Source organism: Somniosus microcephalus, chromosome 22, assembly GCF_052327205.1.
Source record: "Somniosus microcephalus isolate GS21.2 chromosome 22, FLI_Smic_1.0, whole genome shotgun sequence".
Taxonomy (NCBI): Eukaryota; Metazoa; Chordata; class Chondrichthyes; order Squaliformes; family Somniosidae; genus Somniosus; species Somniosus microcephalus.
In genome coordinates, this window is record NC_141008.1 from 9,398,668 (window position 1) to 9,425,980 (window position 27,313).

Genomic DNA, 27,313 nt, shown 5'->3' on the forward strand with positions numbered 1-27,313 from the left:
AGCCAGGCCCAGGAGCAGGCCTACAAGGAGGTCCTCCAACCTGCCCGCTCCCCTCCGCACCGGGTGACCGTAGATCAAGAGTGTGGGACTGAAGTGCAACCAAAAATCGAGGAGCAGCCCCTTCAGGTAGTGGAAGAGGGGCTGTAACCTCTCACAACCCAGTGTAACTCCAGTGCACTGTCACACCTAGTTCAAAAGGCGCTGAGGGTCTGAAGACCACCCCATCCCATCCCACTGTGCTTCGGCCCACACTCTCTGGGGCACCGGGCCCATCCTCTAGTTCACAGGGCTCTATCCGCTGAGCAGGCACTGCCTGCTGGAACCTCCCACCACCCACCAATTCCATTGTGGGCCCCACCTCCTGCAGAAGCACACTGCCACTTTAAGGTGAAAGGTCAGAGGGCGCCCTCCCCAATATGGCGGCCCGGGCATCCCGTTTTTGACCGGCTGCCGGAGCGGAGGCTACTCGACACGGCTTGCGGTCTCTGGGCATGGCTTTAAGCTGGAGCCGGCTGAGAAGTTGCGGGCTGCGGTGGCTGCAGGCCCGAGGGCTGCGCGGGGCGGCCGAGGCCCAGGAGCCGGGCCCGGTGTTCCGCTACATGGGCAAGGGCCGCAGGAAGAGCCGCGTGTTTGTCTGGGGATTCGCCCACACCGGGGCCCTGGGCCTCCCCACACTGCTGCTGCCCGTCAGCGGCAGGCAGAGGCCCAAGAAAATGCAGCTGAGACCGTGCCGGCTGGAGCTGGAGGAGCGGGTGAGGGAGAGAGGCTGTCACTGTGTCAGTACAACAATGTGCATGTATAGAGCGCCTTCAACCTAATAAAGGTCCCACTCCAGGGACTTGGGCACATAAAGCTAGGCTGACACTCCAGTGCAGTGCTGAGGGAGTGCTGCACTGTCGGAGGTACTGTCTTTCGGATGAGACGTTAAACCGAGGCCCCTGTCTGCTGCTCTCAGATGGACGTAAAAGATCCCATGGCACTATTTTGAAGAAGAGCAGGGGAGTTCTCCCCGGCGTCCTGGCCAATATTTATCCCTCAACCAACATCACTAAAACTGATTATCTGGTGATTATCGCATTGCTCTTTGTGGGAGCTTGCTGTGCACAAATTGGCTGCCACATTACAACAGTGACACCACTTCAAAAAAGTACTTCATTGTCTGTAAAGCACTTTGAGACGTCCGGTGGTCGTGAAAGGCACTTTATAAATGCAAGTCTTTCTTTCTTAAAATGTCCCATGGCGCTGCACAGGAGCGTTATAAGACAAAATTGGGGTTACGGGGATAGGGTGAGATATGTGTTGGTGTAGGGGTTACGGGGATCGGGTGGGATATGTGTCAGTGCAGGCTCGATGGGCCGAAATGGCCTCTATCTGCACTGTGGGGTTTCTGTGATTCTGTGAAAATTTGACACCGAGCCACAAGATATTGGGACAGGTGACAAAAAGCTTGGCCAAAGAGCTAGGTTTTAAGGAGCGTCTTAAAGGAGGAAAGAAAGGTTTAGGGAGGCAATTCCAGAGCTTGGTGCCTAGGCAGCTGAAGGCACGGCCACCAGTGGTTGAGCGATTGTAATTGGGGATGCTCAATGGGGCAGAATTTGAGGAGCGCAGATATCTCGTTGGGAGGGGGCGGGGGTGGGTGGATGGATGTGGGGCTGCAGGAGGTTACAGAGGTAGGGAGGGATTTGAAAACAAAGATGAGAATTTTACAATCGAGACGTTGTTTAACCGGAAGCCAGTGTAGGTCAGCGAGCACAAGGGTGATTGGTGAACGGGACTTGGTGCGAGTTAGGACATAAGAACATAAGAAATAGGAGCAGGAGTAGGCCAATCGGCCCCTCGAACCTGCTCCGCCATTCAATAAGATCATGGCTGATCTGATCCTAACCGCCAATCCACTATCACAGGACTATCTCCTGAATCTAACAGAATTAGACACACGAAACAGGAGCAGGATCAGGCTACACGGCCCCTGGGCCCGCTCCGCTACCCACAGGGCCATGACCGATCCGAACCTAGACTCATGTCCAAATTCCTGCCCGCTCCCCATAACCCTTTATTCCCTTTACTTCTAGGAAACTTGTCTATTTCTGTTTTAAATTTATGTACTGATGTAGCTTCTACAGCTTTTTGGGGCAGCATATTCCATGGACCTACCACCCTCTGAGTGAAGTAGTTCCTCCTCATCTCAGTTTTGAAAGAGCAGCCCCTTATTCTAAGACTATGCCCCCTAGTTCTAGTTTCACCCATCATCGGGAACATCCTCCCCGCATCCACCCGATCCAACCCCTTCACAATCTTATATGTTTCAATAAGATCGCCTCTCATTCTTCTGAACTCCAATGAGTAGAGTCCCAATCTACTCAACCTCCTCATATGTCCATCCCCTCATCCCCGGGATTAACCGAGTGAACCTTCTTTGTACTGACTCGAGAGCAAGTATGTCTTTTCTTAAGTATGGACACCAAAACTGTACGCAGTATTCCAGGTGCGGTCTCACCAATACCTTGTATAACTGAAGCAATACCTCCCCGTTTTTATATTCTATCCCCCTAGCAATGGGCAGCCGAGTTTTGGATGACCTGAAGTTTACAGAGGGCACAAGGTGGGAGGTCAGCCAGGAGTGCACTGGAATAGTTGAGTCTAGAGGTAACAAAGGCATGGATGAGGGTTTCAGCAGCAGAAGAGCTGAGGCAGGGGTGGAGACCGCAATATTATTTTCTCCAGGATTGCTTGCAGCAGTGCCCTGGAGATCAACCTTCAGTTCCTGGCGACTCCAGGACAATCCTAGAGAATTGGCAACCCTTGGTGGGGGCCGAAGGCAATGGCTTTGGTTTTCCCATTATTTAGTTGGAGGAAATTTCTGCTCATCCAGTACTGGATGTCGGACAAGCATTCTGACAATTTAGAGGCAGTGGAGGGGTTGAAAGAGGTGGTGGTGAGGTAGAGCTGAGTGTCGTCAGCGTACATGTGGAATCTGGCATTGTGGTTTTGTATGATGTCGCTGAGGGGCAGCATGTAGATGAGAAATAGGAGGGGGTCAAGGATCCATGAGGGACTCCAGAAGTAATGGTGCAGGAGTGGGATGAGAAGCCATACAGATGATTCTCTGGCTACGACTGGATAGATAAGAATGGAACCAAGTGAGGGCAGTCTCACCCAGCTGGACAACGGAGGAGAGGTGTTGGAGAAGGATGGAGTGGTCAACCGTGTCAAAGGCTGCAGACAGGTTGAGAAGAATGAGCAGGGATAGTTTACCACAGTCAGTCAGATAGGATGTCATTTGTAACTTTGATGAGGGCTGTTTCAGTACCGTGACTGGCGGAAACCTGATTGGATGAAGGGACCGAGTGTAATGTAGCCAAGTTTGCGGACGATACAAAGATGGGTGGGAAAGCAAGTTGTGCAGAGGACTCAAAGAACCTGCAAAGGGATATAGACAGGCTAAGTGAGTGGGCAAACATTTGGCAGATGGAGTATAATGTGGGAAAGTGCGAGGTTATCCACTTTGGCAGGAAAAATAAAAAAGCAAATTATTATTTAAGTGGAGAGAGATTACAAAATGCTACAGTTCAGAGGGACCTGGGGGTCCTTGTGCATGAAACACAAAAAGTTAGCATGCAGGTACAGCAAGTAATCAAAAAGGCAAATGGAATGTTGGCCTTTATTTCAAAGGGGTTGGAGTATAAAAGCAGGGAAGTCCTGCTACAACTGTACAGGGTATTGGTGAGACCACACCTTGAGTACTGCGCACAGTTTTGGTCTCCTTATTTAAGGAAGGATATACTTGCATTGGAGGCAGTTCAGAGACGATTCACTAGGTTAATTCCAGAGATGAGGGGGTTGACTTATGAGGAAAAGTTGAGCAGGCTGGGCCTATACTCATTGGAATTTAGAAGAATGAGAGGTGATCTTATTGAAACATATAAGATACTGAGGGGGCTCGACAAGGTAGATGCCAAGAGGATGTTTCCCCTCGTGGGGAAATCTAGAATGCGGGGGCATAGTTTTGGAATAAAGGGTTGCCCTTTTAGAACTGAGATGAGGAGGAATTTCTTCTCTCAGAGGGTCATAAATCTGTGGAATTCTCCGCCCCAGAGAACCATGGAGGCTGATCTTCGACCTCAACTCCACTTTCCCGCCCAATCTCCATATCCCTTGATTCCCTTAGTGTCCAAAGATCTATCTATCTCAGCCTTGAATATACTCAACGACTGAGCATCCACAGCCTCTGGGGTAGAGAATTCCAAAGATTCACAACCCTCTGAGTGAAGAAATTTCTCCTCATCTCAGTCCTGAATGGCCGACCCCTTATTCTGAGACTGTGCACCCTAGTTCTAGACTCTCCAGCCAGGGGAAACAACCTCTCAGCATCTACCCTGTCACGCTCTCTCAGAATCTTATACGTTTCAATGAGATCACCTCTCATTCTTCTAAACTCTAGAGAGTATCGGCCCATTCTACACAATCTCTCATCATAGGACAGCCCTCTCATCCCAGGAATCAATCTAGTGAACCTTCGTTGCACCGCCTCCAAGGCAAGTATATTGTTCCTCAGATAGGGAGACCAAAACTATGCCCAGTACTCCAGGTGTGGTCTCACTAAAACCCTGTACAATTGTAGTAAGACGTCCTCCAATCCCTTTGCAATAAAGGCCAACATACTGATGCGCTATCAATTACTCATAAAAGACTGAGAGTTAGAAGAGTAACTAAAGGCTTTTATTAACAACAGAATGGAGGTCTGCCTCGCGTGGTCGACCGGTCCATGATACTAAGGGCTGGGGAGCAGTCACCTTTATACTAGGACCTGTGGGAGGAGTCAGCCGAGGCATGTCCAGGCATGTACACAGTGGAATACAAACAGGAATACAAACAGTGGTTTACCACACATACCATTTGCCTTCCTAATTGCTTGCTGTTCCTGCATGTTAACTTTCTGTGTTTCGTGTACAAGGACACCCAAATCCCTCTGAACACCAACATTTAATAGTTTCTCACCATTTAAAAAATATTCTGTTTTACTATTCTTCCTAACAAAATGAATAACCTCACATTTCTACACATTATACTCCATCTGCCACCTTCTTGCCCACTCACTTAACCAGTCTACATCCCTTTGCAGACTCTCTGTGTCCGCCTCACAGCTTACTTTTTCACCTGGCTTTGTATCTATCTTCAGCATACTTGGATACATTGCACTCAGTCCCTTCATCTAAGTAATTAATATAGGACAGAGGGGTCAAGGGTGAGTTTTTTGAGGAGGGCGAAGATGACGGTAGATTTGAAGGGGAGGGGGAAAGCACTGAGCAGAGGGGACCGTTAACAATATCATCTAACATGGTGGCCATGAAGGGAAGTTTGGTGGTCAGCAGTTTGGTGGTAATAGGGTCGAGAGAGCAAGAGGTGGGTCTCATGGAGCTCAGAGGGGGCATGAGGGGAGATAGGAGAGAAACTAGAGAAAGATGCTGGTTCAGGGCTAGGGCAGGGTGAAACCTTAGGGGAAGTTTGGCCCGGTGGGCTAGGGGAAGGGAGGGAAGCGGCAAAGGCAGCTGAACAGATGGTCTCAATCTTAGTGACAAAGAAGTCCATGAGCTCCTCGCACTTGTTAGTGAGGGTGGAGGAGGCAGGAGTTTCAGAAGATGGTTTGTAGTGGAGAAGAGCAGCCGGGGTTAGCTTGGAATAGTGAGCATTTTTGGCAGAGAAGAGCAGGATCCGATAGTGCTTTATGTGGTCCAGCCAGATCTGGCGATGAATGGCTAAACCAGTTGTCCACCATAAACTTTCAAGTTTGCGTCCGTTGGACTTAAGGAATAGAGGATGGGAGCCGTACCGGAGGAGCTCAACAGGAGGGGAGTTAGGGGCGGGGAACGAGAGATGGAGTGGGGGCGGGCAATGTCCCCGTTAATTGTTTTTGGGTGCGCGGCCTCTGTCGGGCTGAGTGGATCAGAGCTGGCTGCAGATGGCCCAGCCGCACTGAAAACTCCAACAGCCCAGCGTGGGAAGCCTGTGTGGGCCTGGGGATTGTGTTTAAACCGATTTGATTTAGGTTTTGTGCCACTAATTGTTTGGTCAAATATACCATTTGAAATATATATATTGTTCCAGTGTTAAACTTGGTGAGTTTGCGATGCACCATACAAACCCTGTCTGTCTTGTTAACAGATCTCGTCCGCAGCCTGTGGCTATGGTTTCACTTTGCTCGCTTCACAAACCAGTGACATTACCAAGGTCTGGGGAATGGGTCTGAATACAGATTCCCAGATTGGATTTCACCGGAGTCGGCGGGACAGGAGTGAGTTGCTGTGTTTGCTTTTACTCGACTGGAGACTTGAGTTGGATGTGTGGTGCTGTGTGGCTCACGGGATTACATAGAATGTACAGCACAGAAACAGGCCATTCGGACCAGCTGGTCTGTGCCAGTGTTTATGCTCCACACCAGCCTCCTCCCACCCTACTTTATCTCACCCAGCATACCCTTCTATTCCTTTTTCCCCCGTGTGTTTATCTAGTTTCCTCTTAAATGCTATTTGTCTTGGTAGCAAGTTCCACATTCTAACCATTCTCTGGGTAAAGAAGTTTCTCCTGAATTCTTATATTTCTGGCACCTAGTTTTGAATTCCACCCCCCGCAACCAGTTCAGTCTTCCATAACTACTGAATTATTTCCTGATTAACTGACTACCAACCAGTTTCTGTTTGGGACGGATGGGTCTGTGTTTAATGTTTACGAAGCAGCAGGGATCAGCTCGGTGATGCAGTGTGAGCACAGCTGCTATTCGTGAAAACGGGTTAAAAGCGTCACTGGGCATTCTTCACCAAACTCCAGTCAAACAGGTGGTTATTTTCCCTCTTATTTCCAAAAGCTCATCACCAGGGATTAGAATAAGCAGCTTTTTCACAAAGTAAAGCAAGCAAGTTAAGTGCTTTTATAATGAATGCTCTAAGTAGCTCGAGATGGGACTTTTGGACTGTGCACAGGAAGGGAAAGACCATTCTGGTTGTGTCATTAATTGACTCGGTGTTAATTAAAAATGTAAATGGTTTCAGGTGTTGATTTTCCACACGGTACATTGGCACACCCTCCGCAATCATCAGTACTCCAGTGTCCTGTCTCCTGAAGTGCTCACATGAGGTTTCAAGCCCATAATTAACTACAGGAAACTTTGTGCTATCCGGCACCGACGGGACCGAGCTGTTGCCGTTCCCTCAAAACTGCCGGACAAACCAGCGTTAATGTTGAAGCATACGGAGCTTCTCCGTACCTGGCAACAAACACTGTTGCTTAGCAACAGCTTCTAAACAGTCGGCCGTACCTTGGAAGCGTCTCTGTCGCTTAGCAACAGCTTCAGAGAGACTTTGCAGAGCCTGACTGTTGGGGAAAAAAAAAGCCACGAGAAGAAAAAAAACCTAACAAAACGGCTCCTGATTTTTGCCGGTGGCTCGAGCTTGCCGGACATTTAGCCTCCGGATAACACAAAGTTTCCTGTACCCCAGAGATACTCATCTTTATTGTGCTGTCGGGAGATGCAATCACTCGTGTCTCTTGAACACTGTTAGACATTTCAGCTCTGCCTCAGATATTGCCTCGGGTTAGTGTCACTGATCTCTCCTGTAAGCAGACTCCCGTCCCTCACAATCAGACATTTATTTTTGCTTCCCAATACGACTGCGGAGCCCGGGGTGGAATAGGGATGTCGTGATCCTCATTTCTCCCATCTTCAGTCAGTGGACTGATGAACATTCTGGTGAGACGAGGCCCATGTAAAATCGACAAGCAGAATACACATGACTGAACAAAGTAGCAATCCCGGAACATTTTAACTTCTATAACATTCCCGATGATGTACGGAACACTCTGCACTATCCTGAACAGCAGGCCGAATGCTCCCTCTGTGGTCTAGTCAGCGTCTTGATATAAAACTGACTGGCTATATCATGTGCAGCCCAGACTGTCTCTCGACCACTGACCACTCCCTGCCCAGCAGTTGGTCAGTAGAGCTGACAGCTATACTATCGATAGCGATACCATCCCCCACTTTCAGAGGCAAGCTCCGTGGCAACTAACCATTGCTGTTTACTGAACGAATGTTAATATCCCAACACACTGAGCCTGGATGGCAGGAAATGATGGTTTAATGATTCCCCCAATTGTTCCAGATCATCATTCTCATTAACATACCGATCCTCTGTCCCAGTACCTCCAGCATTTTCCTATGTAAAAAGTAACTGATGGGAGAACTAACCCTTAAAGTCCTGAACCTGAGTTCTTATCAGGAAGGTGCTGTAGTTTATAACACCAATCCCTCCCAGGTGAAATGGCCAGTGATCCCCTATTGTGGCAGGGTTCAATCTGTCTGAATGCCCTGAGCTAGGGCAGACTGTACCATGGGGTGACAGTGTTTGGTGTACAACACAACTAAGATCTTTGAGTGGCTGAATACGAAAGGATACCCTGCTTCTGCTCCAGCTGTACATGTTCTTACTGTGCTGTTATCATTAATCCCGTTTCAGCTAAGGGTTATGAGTATGTCCTGGAACCTTCGCCAGTCCCACTGCCTCTGGAGAAGCCTCAGGAGACGCGCGTGGTGCAGGTGTCCTGTGGCCGAGCGCACTCGCTGCTGCTGACTGATAACGAGGGAGGTCAGTACCTGTTCTTTCTACCTAAACACATTTAGCCTCTATTCTTTCTGCATAATCCAAAAATCTAGCAGGGATTTGCTGACCTTTGTTTCCCCTAAACCTGCGGCTGCTTGTTTTATTTGGATGGTTTCCGTTTCAGCAGACATTGTTATTTAATGGAGGAATAATCCTAATCTGCTTTAAAACAGCCAAAGGTAACAAAAACATAGAACTTCTTGAAATACCAGGGACAGTGGAGGCCACTTAAGGTTACATTTATAATCATCGCAAATGCAGGAGGGCACAGCACTGAAAAAGACCACAGTCCATCAGGCTGGTCACAAATTGACATCCCTTAATTACCTGCTCCCTCATAATCATCCAATCCTCCCCAGCATTTTCCCACTCACCCTGCCCCCACAGCCCATCCCACTCTCTGCCCCTTCTTGCCTCCACAGCCCTGTCCCCACCCCTGGGCAGCCCATTCCACAGCCCCTCCCTGGGCAGTCCGCCCCCCATCCCACAGCCCCTCTCTGGGCAGGCTGGTGCCCCCCCCCCCCCACAGCCCCTCCCTGGGCAGTCCGCCCCCCAACCGCTGGGCAGTCCGTCCTCCCACCTCCTCCTGGGTAGCCCATCCTCCCCCAGCCCCTCCCTGGGCAGCCCATCCCCCCCCCCCCAGCCCCTCCCTGGGCAGCCCACCCCCCCCCCCCCCCCAGCCCCTCCCTGGGCAGCCCACCCCCCCCCCCCCAGCCCCTCCCTGGGCAGCCCATCCCCCCCCCCCCAGCCCCTCCCTGGGCAGGCTATTGCCCCCCCCCCCCCCCCCCCCCCCCCCCCCCCCCAGCCCCTCCCTGGGCAGGCTGTTGCGCTCCCCCCCCCCCCCCCCCCCCCAGCCCCTCCCTGGGCAGGCTGTTGCTCCCCCCCCAGCCCCTCCCTGGGCAGGCTGTTGCTCCCCCCCCAGCCCCTCCCTGGGCAGGCTGTTTCACATGCTCACCATTCGCTGACTAAAAGCTACACTGTGCTTCTACCAGTATCCAATCCCAGGCACTTCACCCTCTCCTCAGAGTTCTGCTGCCTTAAGCTGAGAATCAGTTTTGTTGCCCTTGTAACTCTCGTGCTTCAATCCCACATGTGACGGGTATCAAAAGCCGTGTTACAATCTAAATATATCACATCCATCATCAGCAAGATTTGTAATTTCCTCGAAGCACTGCAGGAGATGGGGAGAGAAGGATACACAAAAGGCCAGAGCCAGTGGAGCAGAGAGTTTAGGAGGGCGGGAGGCTGGGGGTATTGTAGGGCTGGAGTAGATTACAGAGATGGGGAGGGCGGGAGGCTGGGGGTATTGTAGGGCTGGAGTAGATTACAGAGATGGGGAGGGCGGGAGGCTGGGGGTATTGTAGGGCTGGAGTAGATTACAGAGATGGGGAGGGCGGGAGGCTGGGGGTATTGTAGGGCTGGAGTAGATTACAGAGATGCGGGGGGCTGGAGTAGATTACAGAGATGGGGAGGGCGGGGGGCTGGGGGTATTGTAGGGCTGGAGTAGATTACAGAGATGGGGAGGGCGGGAGGCTGGGGGTATTGTAGGGCTGGAGTAGATTACAGAGATGGGGAGGGCGGGGGGCTGGGGGTATTGTAGGGCTGGAGTAGATTACAGAGATGCGGGGGGCTGGAGTAGATTACAGAGATGGGGAGGGCGGGGGGCTGGGGGTATTGTAGGGCTGGAGTAGATTACAGAGATGGGGAGGGCGGGAGGCTGGGGGTATTGTAGGGCTGGAGTAGATTACAGAGATGGGGAGGAGTGATGCCATGAACAGATTTAAATATGAGAGTGCTTCAAAGTTACTGCATGATTATTTGTAATATGATAGAGACTGGGTAGTAGAATTGCCATGGGAGAGCTCCCTTCTCCCATCCTCGTACCCTCTCCTTTAGGAGTAAGATTGTTACCTGTGGAAGTACAGTTTCTCACTTAGACACAAAATGGCTTCCTAGGCATAGAATAAAAACTCAAATGGCCGACAGCATGATTCACTAATCAGTTTCAAGGGGATGAGTAATTTAGGAATGCTACATACATACTCCTTATCTGTGACAAGCTTAACAAGGAGCCTCGTTTACCAAACAAATAGCCAAGGACAGGATAAGGTAAACATCGGCCCACAGGCTCAGTTGGTACAGTGGGAGAACAGAAGGATCCCATAATAAAGGATTAATTAATCTTATCAAGGTATTTCTGTTCGTTATTCTAACGAAGCCTGGAATACGTTGTTCCAATCATTCGCAAGGTCTGTGCCTTTGTAATCAGGTACGATTCAATACTATGTCATGTGGCATAGAAAGCCGGTTTTGTTTCTGTACTGTATAAATATGTTACAAATTCTGTATTACTTTGAAGAGGTCTGATGTAGCCCTTGACTACACAACCCTTCCCTTGCAAGCAAATAAAGCCTGTCTTTAACGATACTTTGTGTTTAAGAGTCTTACTCGGGAGTCGAGACTTCGACATACCCCTGCCACATGTTGGTGCTTTTCTGATGAAGTTTTGGTAGACTGTTGCTGGAGTTGGTTTCTGTTTCTTTGCAGTTTTCAGTATGGGAAACAATGCCTATGGACAGTGTGGGAGAAGCATCGTGGACAGTGAGATTTATAGGTAAGCTGCCTTCTACCCTCAATCAGATCACAGACACATTCCGAAACTCAAACCTGGCTGGAGCTGGGTGAGGATCAGCAATCGAATGAAGCTAAACTATCAGCAAGAATGAGAAAAGGGCAGAAACACTCTCAGCTCTAGAGTGTAAGAGAAGAGGCCCAACAGAACCCTATGAGTGGCAAAGATGCAGCATAGATTGTCTGGGTGTTACCAGGGAGTAGGGGTTACAGTTATGGAGATAGAGTTGAGAAGTTAGGGTTTTTTTCAAGACATGTGAAGGTTAAGGGGTGACCTAATGCAATGGTTCTCAAACTGGGGTCCTCGGACGCCTGGTGTTCCGCAGAGACACTCCGGGGGGTCCGCGAAACATTGACCAATTATTGGTTGGTGAAGACCTCTGGAAAAATTGTAGACGGTAAAAATGAACTAGTGAGGATCAGGGAGGACCAGAGTGTTCACATTCGGGTTCCTTCCAATGACCTCATTGATGTCTGTGGGAGGAGAGCGGAGGTTGGCTGGTGGGCGACTGAAAAATAGCCAAGTTTCACTGGGAGTTGGTAAGTTTTAAAGTTCAACCAAGGGCGAGCCGCCATTGTTCACCGCGAATCTCCTGCTGGCTTTGTGCAGTCTGCTGGAAGGTTTTTATTTGTTGCACGAACCTTTCCCGAACCAGTTGTGTGGGATAGTCTTGGATCATTAATGTCGGCGAGTTGAAACCACCACTATGCCAAATCGAGACCAAATCCCGTTGCCGCAGCAGCACTGCTTTTATGTCCCGGACAGTTCTGGCAAAGTTGCGCAGCAGAGGGAGCGGTGCTGTTGGAGACCCAGAGCCTGTTAGGTTGCCCGGCCGTTGTATTTTTGTGGGGAGGGGAGAGGAGAGTTCGAGTTCGAGTTCACGTGTCACTGGCTGGAGACAGCAGGGTGCGGACTGGCTGGGAGCTGGGAATGCAAGGATTGTTCCTGACCCGCTGGGACCGCCCTGACCACAAAAAGAACAAGTTTGTTTGATGTGGATGTCAGCGGACGGGGGGTGAAGCAGACGATCCCAATCACTCGAGCAGCTGTATGTTTTCATCTCGAGTTCTTTTTAATTTTACTTCTTTAGCTTTTTAGCCTTGAATTAAAATGGAGGCTTTTGCTAATTTCAAATTATATTTATTAAAAAAAACTTTGTAATTAAAATTCTTAAATGAGCAGTAGTTTTTTGGACGGTACTTAAAATTAACGTAACAAGTAGGAAAGTGAACAGCAGGCGCAGCTTTAAATAAATTGTCAAACATCACATCGAGGATAGACAGACTCTGCAGTGAGAAGCAGGCGCACCCATCTCACTGATATCTGTAAGTAAATGCCTGTTTTCTTAAAAGCATTATTAAAACACTCTTCACATGCAGCGCTTTCATATTATGAGTATTATCTATATTATATAAATAAAAGGATAGTGGTGTCTGTCCGTCCGCCCGCCCGTCCGCTATATACTCAAAAGTTATAGAGCGTACCTACACATGTTATATCAACAGAAAGCTGACGATCAGGGGAGTGTCATAGGCATATTTACTTTTTGGTCAGATAAAAATTGTTCGGACAGTATACAAAAAACGTTCAAAAACCCGCTCATTAGCGGTTGACCAATCCTACCGCTCATTAGTGTTGAGTGACGTGATGGTTGACCAATCCTACAGTTCAGTGACCTGATGGTTGACCAATCGGTGCGTCACGGGCGGGACCTAATCCTGCAGCCTCCCGAAACGTTGCCGCCATTTTTTCCCCTGCTTTTACCAGCTGCGGCGGCCCGCCGGAGCGGGAGGTGAGTTGGGGGCACTCGGGCCGGGCCTGACAACCGCTCGGCCCGAGACACAGAGTGGGGGAGCGGCAGCAGCCGGCCGTCAACCGCGTGGCCCGAGACACAGAGCGGGGGAGCGGCAGCAGCTGGCCATCAACCGCGCGGCCTGAGACACAGAGCGGGGGAGCGGCAGCGGCCGGCCGTCAACCGCGCGGCCCTCTAAACTGCCCTGGCAATGCCGGGCCCCCCCAGCTAGTATAGTGTAATTTAGATGGGGGGGGGGGAGTCAGTGATTACTAATCCATTTGAAAAGAGGTCCTTCAACCAAAAAAGTATGAGAACCACTGACCAAATGCACATCTTGGGGTTATGTTACGGTAAACGGTGATGCATTCTTTCTACTGCTGGGCAGGATTGAAAATTTAAGCTAAGAATTAATGGGGAGGTTAGAAACATTTCTTTATAATTTGTGATTCTCCAGCACAGGTTGTCCTTGGAGCAGTCTGTAAGTACCTATAAAAGGCAATTAGATGGTTGCATGAAAGAGGACCGCTAAAGGGTATGAGTAGTGAGCAGGAGATTAGACTGAGTGGGATATTAAAGGGTATGGGGAGTGAGGGGGAGAGTGGAATTAGACTGGGTGGGTTATTAAAGGTACGGAGAGTGAGATTAGACTGGGTGGGATATTAAAGGGTATGTGGAGTGAGGGGGAGAGTGGGATTAGACTGGGTGGGATATTAAAGGGTATGTGGAGTGAGGGGGAGAGTGGGATTAGACTGGGTGGGATATTAAAGGGTATGTGGAGTGAGCAGGAGAGTGGGATTAGACTGGGTGGGATATTAAAGGGTATGGGGAGTGAGGGGGAGAGTGGGATTAGACTGGGTGGAATATTAAAGGGTATGTGGAGTGAGGGGGAGAGTGGGATTAGACTGGGTGGGATATTAAAGGGTATGTGGAGTGAGGGGGAGAGTGGGATTAGACTGGGTGGGATATTAAAGGGTATGTGGAGTGAGGGGGAGAGTGGGATTAGACTGGGTGGGATATTAAAGGGTATGGGGAGTGGGATTAGACTGGGTGGGATATTAAAGGTATGGAGAGTGAGCAGGACAGTGAGATTAGATTTGGCAAGAAAACATAAGCATGTATTAAAGTGATATTGAAGGGAAAGGGCGATTGTGGGAGTGTGGGGGGTCTTCTGTGGGAGCGGGGCGGGGGGGGGGGGGGAGTGTCTGGTGGAATGGGCGGGGTTGTCTGGGGGAGATTGAATTTTGGGACAGGGCAGATGATCTGCAGTCTGTTCTGGTCCTGTATGTTCTGTTTTCCTATTTGGAATTCTACCATCAGTAATCTGCCAATGACGAGCCTTCAGGCAGTTCCAACCCTGGGCACAACTCCACCCTTGAAGCCACCATTTACCCATGGCGTTTTCAGGATGTCCCTGCAACAGGCACCAGGCACAGCCAATTGAGTGGGTGATCTGCTCCTGGGCCCCTACTGTTGTTGCTGTAATTGGCTGCTGGGGGTGCACGAGAGTGGCCCTCTCTCACCCTTCCCTTCCTGTGGAGAGCCTGCTTGACCTATACTGTACTTGCTACACTACTGTTTTATTAAAATATAAACCAATCTGTGAAGGCCCACAGTGCTGTGTCCTGCTGTTTGATGGTGGAACAGGCAGAGGCCTCAGCGAATGTGAGATGTTTCCTCCCCCACTCTGCATTTACCCATTTCTGGGGGTTCTGGTGACTTGTGCCCAGACCCTGTGCCCTGTGTTAGAGCAGCAAGACCCCACAGCTTGTTCTAAAGTAGAGAGCAGTCTTTAACTGTACCTGTATAGTGGCTCTGGTTACTTACCATGTTGTTGATTTTTTTTAACCAGTGGCAGCCAAATTATTCACCGTATTGAAGACTTGGATAGCAGAGTTGTTGAGGTGAGGTCTGAAACCTTTGTTTTCCTCTTAATTTGATGAACGGTCCTATGTGATTCTGAAAGATCACAAGAAAAATGTCTTGAAACACTGAATAAAGATTGTCACAGTTTGTGCCTGCCATGTTTAATTGGGATTTAACTTGGATGACAAGCACAATGTGACAAAAGTGAAGTGTTTTTGTCTTGGCAATGGCTCTTTTCAGTCACAAAACCTAAGGAATTCTAAACCAGCTGCAGTCAGAATCATGGCCCAGCACAATGTTGTGAGATTCGGCCTCTGAGTAGTTAACTGAGGCAAGAGTCAAGCCATGCCTTCAAATACAAACATACTGCAGTTTGTTCACTCATGGGCATGACTAGCAGCTCCTTTTCAATGGCATGATTCACATCTGTAAGCTCTGGGAGGTATTCTCTGGGCTTAGCCCGGGCTCCTCGAATCGCAGACTGGATCAGTCTGGAGTGCAGGGTCGAGTCCACTCCTGTACCTGAAGTTGACACTTGTTTTGCGTCTCTGTTTGTTCTCCCAATCTCTGTTGCTGTCACCCTGTGCCATGTCCAGCATCTTCAGACAACTTAAACTATAATTTTATAAAAATTTTTTACATAGAGATTGTGAGCCATTTATTACTTTTCATAAGAACATAAGAAATAGGAGCAGGAGTAGGCCATTTGGCCCTTTGAGCCTGCTCCACCATTCAATAAGATCATGGCTGATCTACCTCATCTCCACTTTCCTGCACTATCCCAACATCCCTTGATTCCCTTAATATTCAAAAATCTATCGATCTCAGCCTTGAATATACTCAACGACTGAGCCGCCACAGCCCTCTGGGGTAGAGAATTCCAAAGATTCACCACCCTCTGAGTGAAGAAATTTCTCCTCATCTCCGTCCTAAATGGCCGACCCCTTATTCTGAGACTGTGACCCCTGGTTCTAGACTCCCCAGCCGGGGGAAACATCCTCCCCGCATCTACCCTGTCAAGCCCTGTAAGAATCTTGTATGTTTCATTGAGATCACCTCTCATTCTTCTAAACTCTAGAGAATATAGGCCTAGTCTACTCAATCTCTCCTCATAGGACAATCCCCCCGTCCCAGGAACCAGTCTGGTGAACCTTCGTTGCACTCCCTCTATGGCAAGTATATCCTTCCTTAGGTAAGGAGACCAAAACTGTACACAATACTCCAGGTGTGGTCTCACCAGGGCCCTATATAATTGCAGTAAGATGTCTTTACTCTTATACTCAAATCCTCTACTAATAAAGACCAACATACCATTTGCTTTCCTAATTGCTTGCTGTACCTGCATGTTAACTTTCAGTGATTCGTGTACAAGGACACCCAGGTCCCTCTGAACACCAACATTTCCCAATCTCTCACCATTTAAAAAGTGCTCTGCTTTTCTATTTTTCCGATCAAAGTGGATAACTTCACATTTCTCCACATTATATTACATTTGCCATGTTCTTGCCCACTCACTTAGCCTGTCTATATCCCCTTAAAGCCACCTCCAGCCTCCTCACAATTTACATTCACACCCAGCTTTGTATCATCAGCAAACTTGGATATATTACATTTGGTCCCCTCATCCAAATCATTGATGTAGATTGTGAATAGCTGAGGCCCAGGCACTGATCCTTGCGGTACCCCACTAGTTACACCCTGCCAACCCGAAATAGACCCGTTTATTCCTACTCTCTGTTTTCTGTCCGTTAACCAATCCTTAATCCATGTTAATATATTACCCCCAATCCCATGAGCCCTAATTTCATTTAAAAACACTTGTGTGGCACCTTATTGAATGCCTTCTGAAAATCCAAATACACCACATTCATTGGTTCCCCCTTATCCTATAAATTGTTCCTATTTGGGGAGCTAACATTTAAATATATTGATTACTGTGCACAGTTTTAGTCTCCTTACCTAAGGAAGGATATACTTGCCTTAGAGGGGGTGTAACGAAGGTTCACCAGACTGGTTCCTGGGATGAGAGGGCTGTCCTATGATGAGAGATTGTGTAGAATGGGCCGATACTCTCTGGAGTTTAGAAGAATGAGAGGTGATCTCATTGAAACATACAAGATTCGTAGAGCATTTGACAGGGTAGATGCTGAGAGACTGTTTCCCTTGGGTGGAGAGTCTGGAACTAGGGGCATAGTCTCAGGATAATGGGTCGGCCATTTAAGACAGAGATGAGGACCAATTTCTTCACTCAGAGGGTAGTGAATCTTTGGAATTCTCTACCCCAGAGGGCTGTGGATGCTCAGTCGTTGAGTATATTCAAGGCGGAGATCGATCGAATTTTGGACACTAAGGGAATCAAGGGATGTGGGGATCGGGCGGGAAAGTGGAGTTAATGTAGAAATTCAGCCACAATCTTACTGAATGGCAGAGCAGACTCGAGGGGCCGTATGGCCGACACCTGCTCCTATTTCTCATGTTCTTACTAGCAGCTCTCTGGTGGCATTGCTCGTGGTGAGCCCTCTGTCTGGGGAACCTTTGTCTGTCTTGCTCTGTCCCTCCGATATGGTGTCTCTCTCTCCCTCCGATATGGTGTCTCTCTCTCCCTGCAGCTTTCCTTCTCTCTGGGCCTGAAGTGTGTTTCCTTACGCCAATCTCCACAGTGTTTCAAGGAGCAGGACACGGAGGGGCAGTGGGTGTGTGGCCCATGTATCTGAGGGAGCAGGGTACAGGCAGGGGCAGCGGATGAATTTTTTTTTATTGATTCATGGGATGTGGGCGTCGCTGGCAAGGCCAGCATTTATTGCCCATCCCTAATTGCCCTTGAAGGTGGTGGTGAGCCGCGTTCTTGAACCACTGCAGTCCGTGTGATGAAGGTACTCCCACAGTGCTGTTAGAGAGGGAGCTCTAGGATTTTGACCCAGCGACGATGAAGGAACAGCGATATATTTCCAAGTAAGGATGGTGTGTGACTTGGAGGGGAACTTAGAGGTGATGGTGTTCCCAGGTGCTTGCTGCCCTTGTCCTTCTAGGTGGAAGAGGTCGTGGGTTTGGGAGGTGCTGTCGAAGAAGCCTTGGCGAGTTGCTGCAGTGCATCTTGTAGATGGTACACACTGCATCCACGGTGCGCCGGTGGTGGAGGAAGTGAATGTTTAAGATGGTGGATGGGGTGCCAATCAAGCGGGCTGCTTTGTCCTGAATGGTGTTGAGCTTCTTGAGTGTTGTTGGAGCTGCACTCATCCAGGCAAGTGGAAAGTATTCCATCACACTCCTGACTTGTGCCTAGTAGATGGTGGATGGGCTTTGGGGAGTCGCTCACCACAGAATACCCAGCCTCTGACCTGTTCTTGTAGCCACAGTATTTATGTGGCTGGTCCAGTTAAGTTTCTGGTCAATGGTGACCCCTAGGATGTTGATGGTGGGGTATTCAGCAATGGTAATCCCACTGAATGTCAAGGGGAGGTGGCTGGACTCTCTCTTGTTGGAAATGGTCATTGACCGCCACTTGTGTGGTGCAGATGTTACTTGCCACTTATCAGCCTAAGCCTGAATGTCGTCCAGGTGTTGTTTCATGCGGGCATGGACTACTTCATTATTTGAGGAGTTGTGAATGGAACTGAACACTGCAATCATCAGCAAACATCCTAGTGATGTCCTGGGGCTGAGATGATTGGCCTCCAACAACCACAACCATCTTCCTTTGTGCTAGGTATGACTCCAGCCAGTGTAGAGTTTTCCCCCTGATTCCCATTGACTTCAATTTTACTCGGGCTCCTTGATGCCACACTTGGTCAAATGCTGCGTTGATGTCAAGGGCAGTCACTCTGGCCTCACCTCTGGAATTCAACACTTTTGTCCATGTTTAGACTAAGGCTGTAATGAGGTCTGGCGCCGAGTGGTCCCGGCGGAACTCAAACTGAGCATCGGTGAGCAGGTTATTGGTGAGTAAGTGCCACTTGAAAGCACTGCCAGCGACACCTTCCATCACTTTGCTGATGATTGAGAGTAGGCTGATGGGGCAGTAATTAACCGGATTAGATTTGTCCTGCTTCTTGTGGACAGGATATACCTGGGCAATTTTCTACTTTGTCGGGTAGATGATAGTGTTGTAGCTGTACTGGAGCTGCTTGGCTAGATACCACGGGGTGATTATGCTACAGTTGTATAAAGCTCTGGTTAGACTACATCTGCAGTACTGCATCCAGTTCTGGGCACTGCACCTTGGGAAGGATATTGGGCTTGGACGGGGTGCAGTGCAGATTCACCAGAATTATGACAGGGTTAAATTATGAGAGCAGGTTGCATAGACTAGGTTTGTATTTCCTTGAATATAGAAGCTTAAGGGGTGATCTAATTGAAGTGTTTAAAATGATTGAAGGAGTTGACAGGGTAGATCGAGAGAGACTGTTTCCTCTGGTGGGGAGTCCAGAATAAGGGGGCATAATCTTAAAATTAGACCCAGGCCATTCAGGGGTGATGTCTGGAAGGACTTCACACAAAGGGTAGTGGAAATCTGGAACTCTCTCCCCCAAAAAGCTGTTGAGGCTGGGGGTCAATTGAAAATTTCAAAACTGAGATTGGTAGATTTTTGTTGAGCAAGGGTATTAAGGGTTACAGAACCAAGGCGGGAGTTAAGATTAACCATGATCTAATTTTAAAAACATTTTTTTTATTTGTTTATGGGATCAGGGCGTCACTGGCAATGCCAGCATTTATTGCCCATCCCTAGTTGCCCTTGAGAAGGTGGTGGTGAGCCGCTGCCTTGAACCGCTGCAGTCCGTGTGGTGAAGGTACTCCCACAGTGCTGTTAGGGAGGGAGTTCCAGGATTTTGACCCAGCGACGATGAAGGATTGGCGATATACTTCTAAGTCAGGATGGTGTGTGACTTGGAGGGGATCTTGGAGATGGTGGTGTTCCCATGCGCCTGCTGCCCTTGTCCTTCTAGGTGGAAGAGGTCGCGGGTTTGGGAGGTGCTGCCGAAGAATCCTTGGCGAGTTGCTGCAGTGCCTCTTGTGGTTGGTACAGACTGCAGTCACGGTGCGCCGGTGGTGGAGGGAGTGAATGTTTAAGGTGGTGGATGGGGTGCCAATCAAGCGGGGCTGCTTTGTCCTGGATGGTATCGAGCTTCTTGAGTGTTGTTGGAGCTGCACTCATCCAGGCAAGTGGAGAGTATTCCATCACACTCCTTACTTGTGCCTTGTAGATGGTGGAAAGGCTTTGGGGAGTCACGAGGTGAGACACTCGTCGCAGAATACCTAGCCTCTGACCTGCTCTTGTTGCCACAGTATTTATGTGGCTGGTCCAGTTAAGTTTTTGGTTAATGGTGACCCCCAGGATGTTGATAGTGGGGGATTCATTGAATGTCAAGGGGAGGTGGTTAGACTCTCGCTTGTTGGAGATAGTCATTGCCTGGCACTTCTGTGGCGCGAATGTTATCTGCCACTTATCAGCCCAAGCCTGAACGTCGTCCTGGTTTTGTTGCATGCCGGCATGGACTGCTTCATTATCTGTGGAGTTGTGAATGGCGCTGAACACTGTGCAGTCATCAGCGAACATCCCCATTTCTGACCTTATGTTGGAGGGAAGGTCATTGATGAAGCAGCTGAAGATGGTTGGGCCTAGGACACTGCCCTGAGGAACTGCTGCAGCGATGTCCTGGGGCTGTGATGATTGACCTTTAACCACCACAACCATCTTCCTTTGTGCTAGGTATGACTAAAGCCAGTGGAGCATTTTCCCCCTGGTTCCCATTAACCTCAGTTTTACTGGGGCTCCTTGATGCCAGACTCGGTCAAATGCTGCCTTGATGTCAAGGGCAGTCACTCTCACCTCTGGAATTCAGCTCCTTTGCCCATGTTTGGACCAAGGCTGTAATGGGGTCGGGAGCCGAGTGGAACCCAAACTGGGCATCAGTGAGCAGGTTATTGGTGAGTAAGTGCCGCTTGATAGCACTGTCGATGATACCTTCCATCACTTTGCTGATGATTGAGAATAGACTGATGGGGCGGTAATTGGCCGGAATAGATTTGTCCTGCTTTTTGTGGACAGGACATTCCTGGGCAGTTTTCCACATTGTCGGATAGATGCCAGTGTTGTAGCTGTACTGGAACAGCTTGGCTAGAGGCACGGCTAGTTCTGGAGCACAAGTCTTCAGCACGATAGCCGGGATGTTGTCTGGGCCCATAGCCTTTGCTGTATCCAGTGCGCTCAGCCGTTTCTTGATATCACGTGGAGTGAATCGAATTGGCTGAAGAATGGCTTCTGTGATGGTGGGGTTGTCCTGTGTTGCAGCTTCCCCAGGTTGGCACCTCATTTTTAGGTACGCCTGGTGCTGCTTCTGGCATGCTCTTCTACACTCCTCATTGAACCAGGGTTGGTCCCCTGGCTTGGTGGTGATGGTAGAGTGCGGGATATGCCGGGCCATGATGTTACAGATTGTGGTGGAATACAATTCTGCTGCTGCTGATGGCCCACAGTGCCTCATGGATGCCCAGTTTTGAGCTGCGAGATCTGTTCTGAATCTATCCCAACACGATGGAGGTTGTTCTCAGTGTGAGGAGGGGACTTTGTCTCCACACTGACTGTGCGGTGGTCAATGCTGCCAATACTCTCATGGACAGATGCATCTGCGACAGATAGATTGGGGAGGACGAGGTCAAGTAGGTTTTTCCTCTTGTTGGTCACTCACCACCTGTCACAGGCCCAGACTGGCAGTTATGTCCTTCAGGGCTCGGTCAGTAGTGGTGCTACCGAGCCACTCTTGGTGATGGACATTGAAGTCCCCCACCCAGAGTACATTCTGTGCCCTTGTTACTCTCAGTGCTTCTTCCAAGTGGTGTTCAACATGGAGGAGTACTGATTCATCTGCTGAGGGAGGGCGGTAGGTGGTAATCAGCAGGAGGTTTCCTTGCCCATGCTTGACCTGAAGCCATGAAACTTCATGGGGTCCGGAGTCAATGTTGAGGACTCCCAGGGCCACCCCTTCCCGACTGGGCCACCCCTGGTGGGTGTGTCCTGCCGGTGGGACAGGACATACCCAGGGACGGTGGGGGAGGAGTTTGGGACATTGGCTGAAAGGTATGATTCTGTGAGTATGAATATGTCAGGCTGTTGCTTGACTAGTCTGTGGGACAGCTCTCCCAATTTTGGCACAAATCCCCAGATGTTGGTGAGGAGAACTTTGCAGGGTCGACTGGGCTGGGTGTGCCGATGCCGTGTCCGTAGCCGGTGTCGAGGTCGATGCCGGGTGGTCCGTCCGGTTTCATTCTTATTATTTTGTTTCGTAGCGGTTAGTTACAACGTGACTTGCTAGGCCATTTCAGAGGGCAGTTAAGAGTCAACCACATTGCTGTGGGTCTGGAGTCACATATAGGCCAGACCAGGTAAGGACAGCAGATTTCCTTCCCTAAAGGACATTAGAATGGCAGAACAGGCTTGAGGGGCTGAATGGCCTCCTGTTCCTAAATAAGCGGGGTGGCTAAGACCAGCGACAGTGGGATGGGATGTAGCTGGAGTCTAAAGGAAGCTGGTGCATTTAATTCAAAATATATAAACATTAAAGCTTACCTGACTTGGGGAAAAACGTTGGACAGGCCTGTTCAGTTTGTCTGTACACTAACAAATTTGATTGAACATCACATCTGAATTTATCCCAATTCAATCAACAAATGGGCAGTCTTGGTCGAGAGGGTAGGTCGATGGATTAGATATTCGTTGGGTTTCCCGGCACAGGTTCGAATTCTGACGACTACAGTTAATGGTTGATTTCCCACAGTTGTGCTTTGCCACCTGTGGCCACTTGGTTATAACATGGCACTAAAAACGACACACTCATGGGTTTGATCCCTGCACATTTAACAAAGGTAGTTTCCACAAAATGACATGCATCACCAGCAGTGGGAGGCCTGGAACTGCACCCGTTTAACCGGCAACCGTTTATTCATTCTAAATGCTCACATAGTCATTTAAATTCTACTTGTGTATATAGCCGTTTTACATTGTAAATGTTGACATAAAAGTGTCGCTTAAAGGTTGTGACAATGGGGAGTAAAGTTTTTTTATCTGTTGGTCCATAAACTCATTTGGCAGTTAAAGCTGAGATAATGAGGTCTGCTGACGAACCTGTGGAGGGACAGCAGCTAAAGACAGGCTTTCTGTTCATTATCCTGGGCATGCTGTTAGAAACTTACCTAGATGTCAGGCACAGTCTGCCGTCGGGAGCTGAGACTCACCGGCAGGAGCAGTTGAAATATCTGGAGTAAGAAGGCAAAAAAGATCTAAAATTGTAACACAGAACTATCGGGTAAAAGTAGAAGAATAACAAGTCCTTCTGATATTATGAAATGAAAATGATTCTTTAAATATTCTCTGATTGTACAGAATGATTCTATTGAAGTTCTAGTGTAGTAGGGTGAGCACTGTTTCTACAGTTTGAAGACCATTCACACCATCAATGTGCTGTCTGTGATTTACAGGTTAAATGTGGGCAGGATCACAGTCTCTTCAGAACAGCGAAAGGCGAGCTCTATTCCTGTGGGTGGGGAGCTGACGGACAAACAGGTGAGGGTGTCTGATGACCCAGAGTTTGAAGGTCTGCTCACTTCCACAGCAACTGTTTCTTTCAGGGTTCAGCTCAGCAACTTGAGATAGTTGTCTGGAACAAAGCATCAAATCCAAACATTTATTTATTTACTTACGTACACAAATCTTTGAAGCTCCTCCAATTCTCGCCTCTTCCACAAGTTGATAAGGCTGTTAAAAAAGCATAAGGGATCCTGGGCTTTATAAATAGAGGAATAGCGTACAAAAACAAGGAAGTTCTGCTAAACCTTTATAAAACACTGGTTAGGCCTCAGCTGGAGTATTTTGCCCGCTTCTGGGCACCGCACTTTTGGAAGGATGTCAAGGCCTTGGAGAGGGTGCAGAAGAGATTTACTAGAATGTTTCCAGGGATGAGTTACGTGAAGAGACTGGAGAAGCTGGGGTTGTTCTCCTTGGAGCAGAGAAGATTAAGGGGAGATTTAATAGAGGTGTTCAAAATCATGAAGGGTTTAGATAGAATAGAGAGGGAGAAACTGCTTCCACTGGCAGGAGGGTCGGTAACCAGAGGGCACAGATTTAAGGTAATTGGCAAAAGAGCCAGAGGTGCGATGAGGAGAATGTTTTTACGCAGCGAGTTGTTGTGATCTGGAACGCGCTGCCTGAAAGGGCGGTGGGAGCAGATTCAATAGTAACTTTCAAAAGGGATTTGGATAAATACTTGAAGGGGAGAAAATTGCAGGGCTGTGGGGAAAGAGTAGGGGAGTGGGAATAATTGGATTTTCGTAGAGCTGGCACAGCACAATGGGCCCTGTGCTCTTTGACCTATGTTGGCTCCTGACCCAGCAACGTCTCAGTTTTAAAGTCCTCATCCTTGTTTTCAAATCCCTCCATGGTCTTGCCTCGCCTCTCCCTATCTCTGCAATTTCCTCCAGCCCTACAAGCCTTTGAGATCTCTGCGCTCCTCCAATTCTGGCCTCTTGCACAGCCCCGATTTTCATCGCTCCATCATTGGTGGCCGTGCCTTCAGCTACCTAGGCCCTAAGCTCTGGAATTCCCTCCCTAAACCTCTCCGCCGCTCTACCTCTCCATCCATCCTCCTTTAAGAACATAAGAGTTAGGAACAGGCGTAGGCCCTACGGCCCTTCGAGCCTGCTCCGCTATTCATTAAGATCATGGCTGATCTGCGACCTCAACTCCACTTTCCCGCCTGAGTCCCCATATACCTTGATGCTCCCAGAGTCCAAAAATCTATCGATCTCAGCCTCGAATAAACTTAATGACTCGGCATCCACAGCCCTCTGGGGTAGAGAATTCCAAAGATTCACAACCCTCGGAGTGAAGAAATTCCTCCTCATCTCAGTCTTAAATGACTGACCCCTTATCCTGAGACTATGTCCCCTGGTTCTAGACTCTCCAGCCAGGGGAAACAACCTCTCAGCATCTACCTCATCAATCTCTCTCAGTATCTTCTATGTTTCAATGCGATCACCTCTTATTCTTCTAAACGTCAGAGAGTATCGGCCCAATCTACTCAATCTCTCCTCATAGGACAGCCCTCTCATCCCAGGAATCAATCTAATGAACCTTCGTTGCACCGCCTCTAAGGCATGTATGTCCTTCCTCCGATAAGGAGACTAAAACTGTGCCCAGTACTCCAGGTGTGGTCTCACCAAGGCCCTGTACAATTGGAGCAAGACTTCCTTACTCTTATACTCCAACCCCCTTACAATAAGGGCCAACATGCCATTTGCCTTCCTGATTGCTTGCTGTGCCTGCATGCTAACACTCTGCTTCCTGTACAAGGACACCTAAATCTCTCTGAACACCAACATTTAATAGTCTCTCACCATTTAAAAAATGTTCTGTTTTCTATTCTTCCTACCAAAGTGAATAACCTCACATTTCCCCACATCTGCCACTTTATTGCCCACTTATTTAACCTGTCTTTATCCCTTCGCAGGCTCTTTGCGTTCTCCTCGCAGCTTACTTTCCCACCTAGCTTTGTATCGTCAGCAAATTTGGGTACATTGCACTTGGTCCCTTCATCTAAGTCATTAATATAGATAGTAAATAGCTGAGGCCCAAGCACTGATCCTTGCGGCACCCCACTAGTTACAGCCTGCCAACCGGAAAATGACCCGTTTATTCCTATTCTCTGTTTTCTGTCCGTTAACCAATCCTCTATCCATGCTAATATATTACCCCCAACCCCATGAGCTATTATTTTCTGTTGCAACCTTTTATGTGGCACCTTATCGAATGCCTTTTGGAAATCCAAATATACGACACCCACTGGTTCCCCTTTATCTACCCTGCTAGTTACATCCTCAAAAAACTCTAATAAATTTGTTAAACACTATTTCCCTTTCATAAAACCATGTTGGCCCTGCCTAATCCTGTTATGATTTTCTAAGTGCCCTATTACCACTTCCTCGATAATGGATTCCAGCATTTTCTCAACAACTGATGTCAGGCTAACTGGCCTGTAGTTCCCTGTTTTCTCTCTCTCCCCTTTCAAGAATAGCGGGGTTACATTTGCTACCTTCCTATCTGCTGAGACCATTCTAGAATCTAAGGAATTTTGGAACCAATGCATCCACTATCTCTGCAGCCACCTCTTTTAGAACCCTAGGATGTAGGCCATCAGGTCATGTGGATTTGTCGGCTTTTAGTCCCATTAGTTTCTCGAGTACTTTTTATCTACTGATATTATAGAATCATAGAATGGTTACAGCATGGAAGAAGGCCATTCGGCCCGTTGAGCCGGTGCCAGCTCTCTGCAAGAGCACTTTAGCTAGTCCCACTCCCCCGCCCTTTCTCTGTAGCCCTGCAAAATTTTTTCCTTCAGGTACTTATCCAATTCTCTTTTGAAAGCCGTGATTGAATCTGCCTCCACCACCCTTTCAGGCATTGCATTCCAGATCATAACCACTCGCTGAGTAAAAAAAGTTTTTCCTCATGTCGCCTTTGGTTCTTCTGCCAATCACCTTAAATCTGTGTCCTCTGGTTCTTGACCCTTCCACCAATGGGAACAGTTCCTCTCTATCTACTCTGTCCATACCTCATTATTTTGAACATCTCTATCAAATCTCCTCTCAATTTTCTCTTCTCTAAGAAGAATAACCCCAGCTTCTCCAGTCTATCCACATAATTGAAGTACCTCATCCCTGAAATCATTCTTGTAAATCTTTTCTGCACCCTCTCTAAGGCCTTCACATCCTTCCTGAAGTGTGGTGACCAGAATTGGACACAATACTCCAGTTGAGGATGAACCAGTGTTTTATACAGGTTCATCATAATTTCCATGCTTTTGTAATGTATCACTTCGCACTTTTCTGCATTAAATTTCATCTGCCACGTGTCTGCCCATTCCACCAGCCTGTCTATGTCCTCTTGAAGTCTATCACTATCCTCCTCACTGTTCACTAATCTTCCAAGTTTTGTGTCATCTGCAAATTTTAAAATTGTGCCCTGTACTCCCAAGTCCAAGTCATTGATATATATCAGGAAAAGCAGTGGTCCTAGAACAGACCCCTGGGGAACACCACTGTATACCTTCCTCTAGTCTGAAAAACAACAATTCACCACTACTCTCTGTTTCTTGTCACTTAGCCAATTTCATATCCATGCCTTCACTGTCCCTTTTATTCCATGGGCTTCAACTTTGCTGGCAAGCCTATTATGTGGCACTTTGTCGAATGCCTTTTGGAAATCCATGTACACCATGTCAACTGCATTGCCCTCATCAACCTTCTCTGTTACCTCAACAAAAAACTCGATCAAGTTGGTTAAGCACGATTTGCCTTTAACAAATCCGTGCTGGCTTTCCT

At 48.5% G+C, this 27,313-nt stretch overlaps 1 protein-coding gene across 3 annotated transcripts in view; it reads left to right on the forward strand.

Annotated features, from left to right (window-relative positions):
- The first annotated feature begins 402 nt into the window (after positions 1-402).
- rcc1l (RCC1 like) overlaps positions 403-27,313 on the forward strand; it is a 56,269-nt gene continuing 29,358 nt past the window's right edge. For all 3 annotated transcript variants that reach the window (XR_015073197.1, XR_015073198.1, XM_085964151.1), the window contains exons 1-6: positions 403-752; positions 6,163-6,292; positions 8,511-8,639; positions 11,202-11,268; positions 14,931-14,982; positions 23,417-23,501. Coding sequence is in view for 1 of the 3 variants with exons in the window: in XM_085964151.1 (XP_085820277.1) it covers positions 492-752; positions 6,163-6,292; positions 8,511-8,639; positions 11,202-11,268; positions 14,931-14,982; positions 23,417-23,501 (724 nt within the window). In the remaining 2 variants the exon portion in view is untranslated. The remainder of the gene's footprint in view (positions 753-6,162; positions 6,293-8,510; positions 8,640-11,201; positions 11,269-14,930; positions 14,983-23,416; positions 23,502-27,313) is intronic.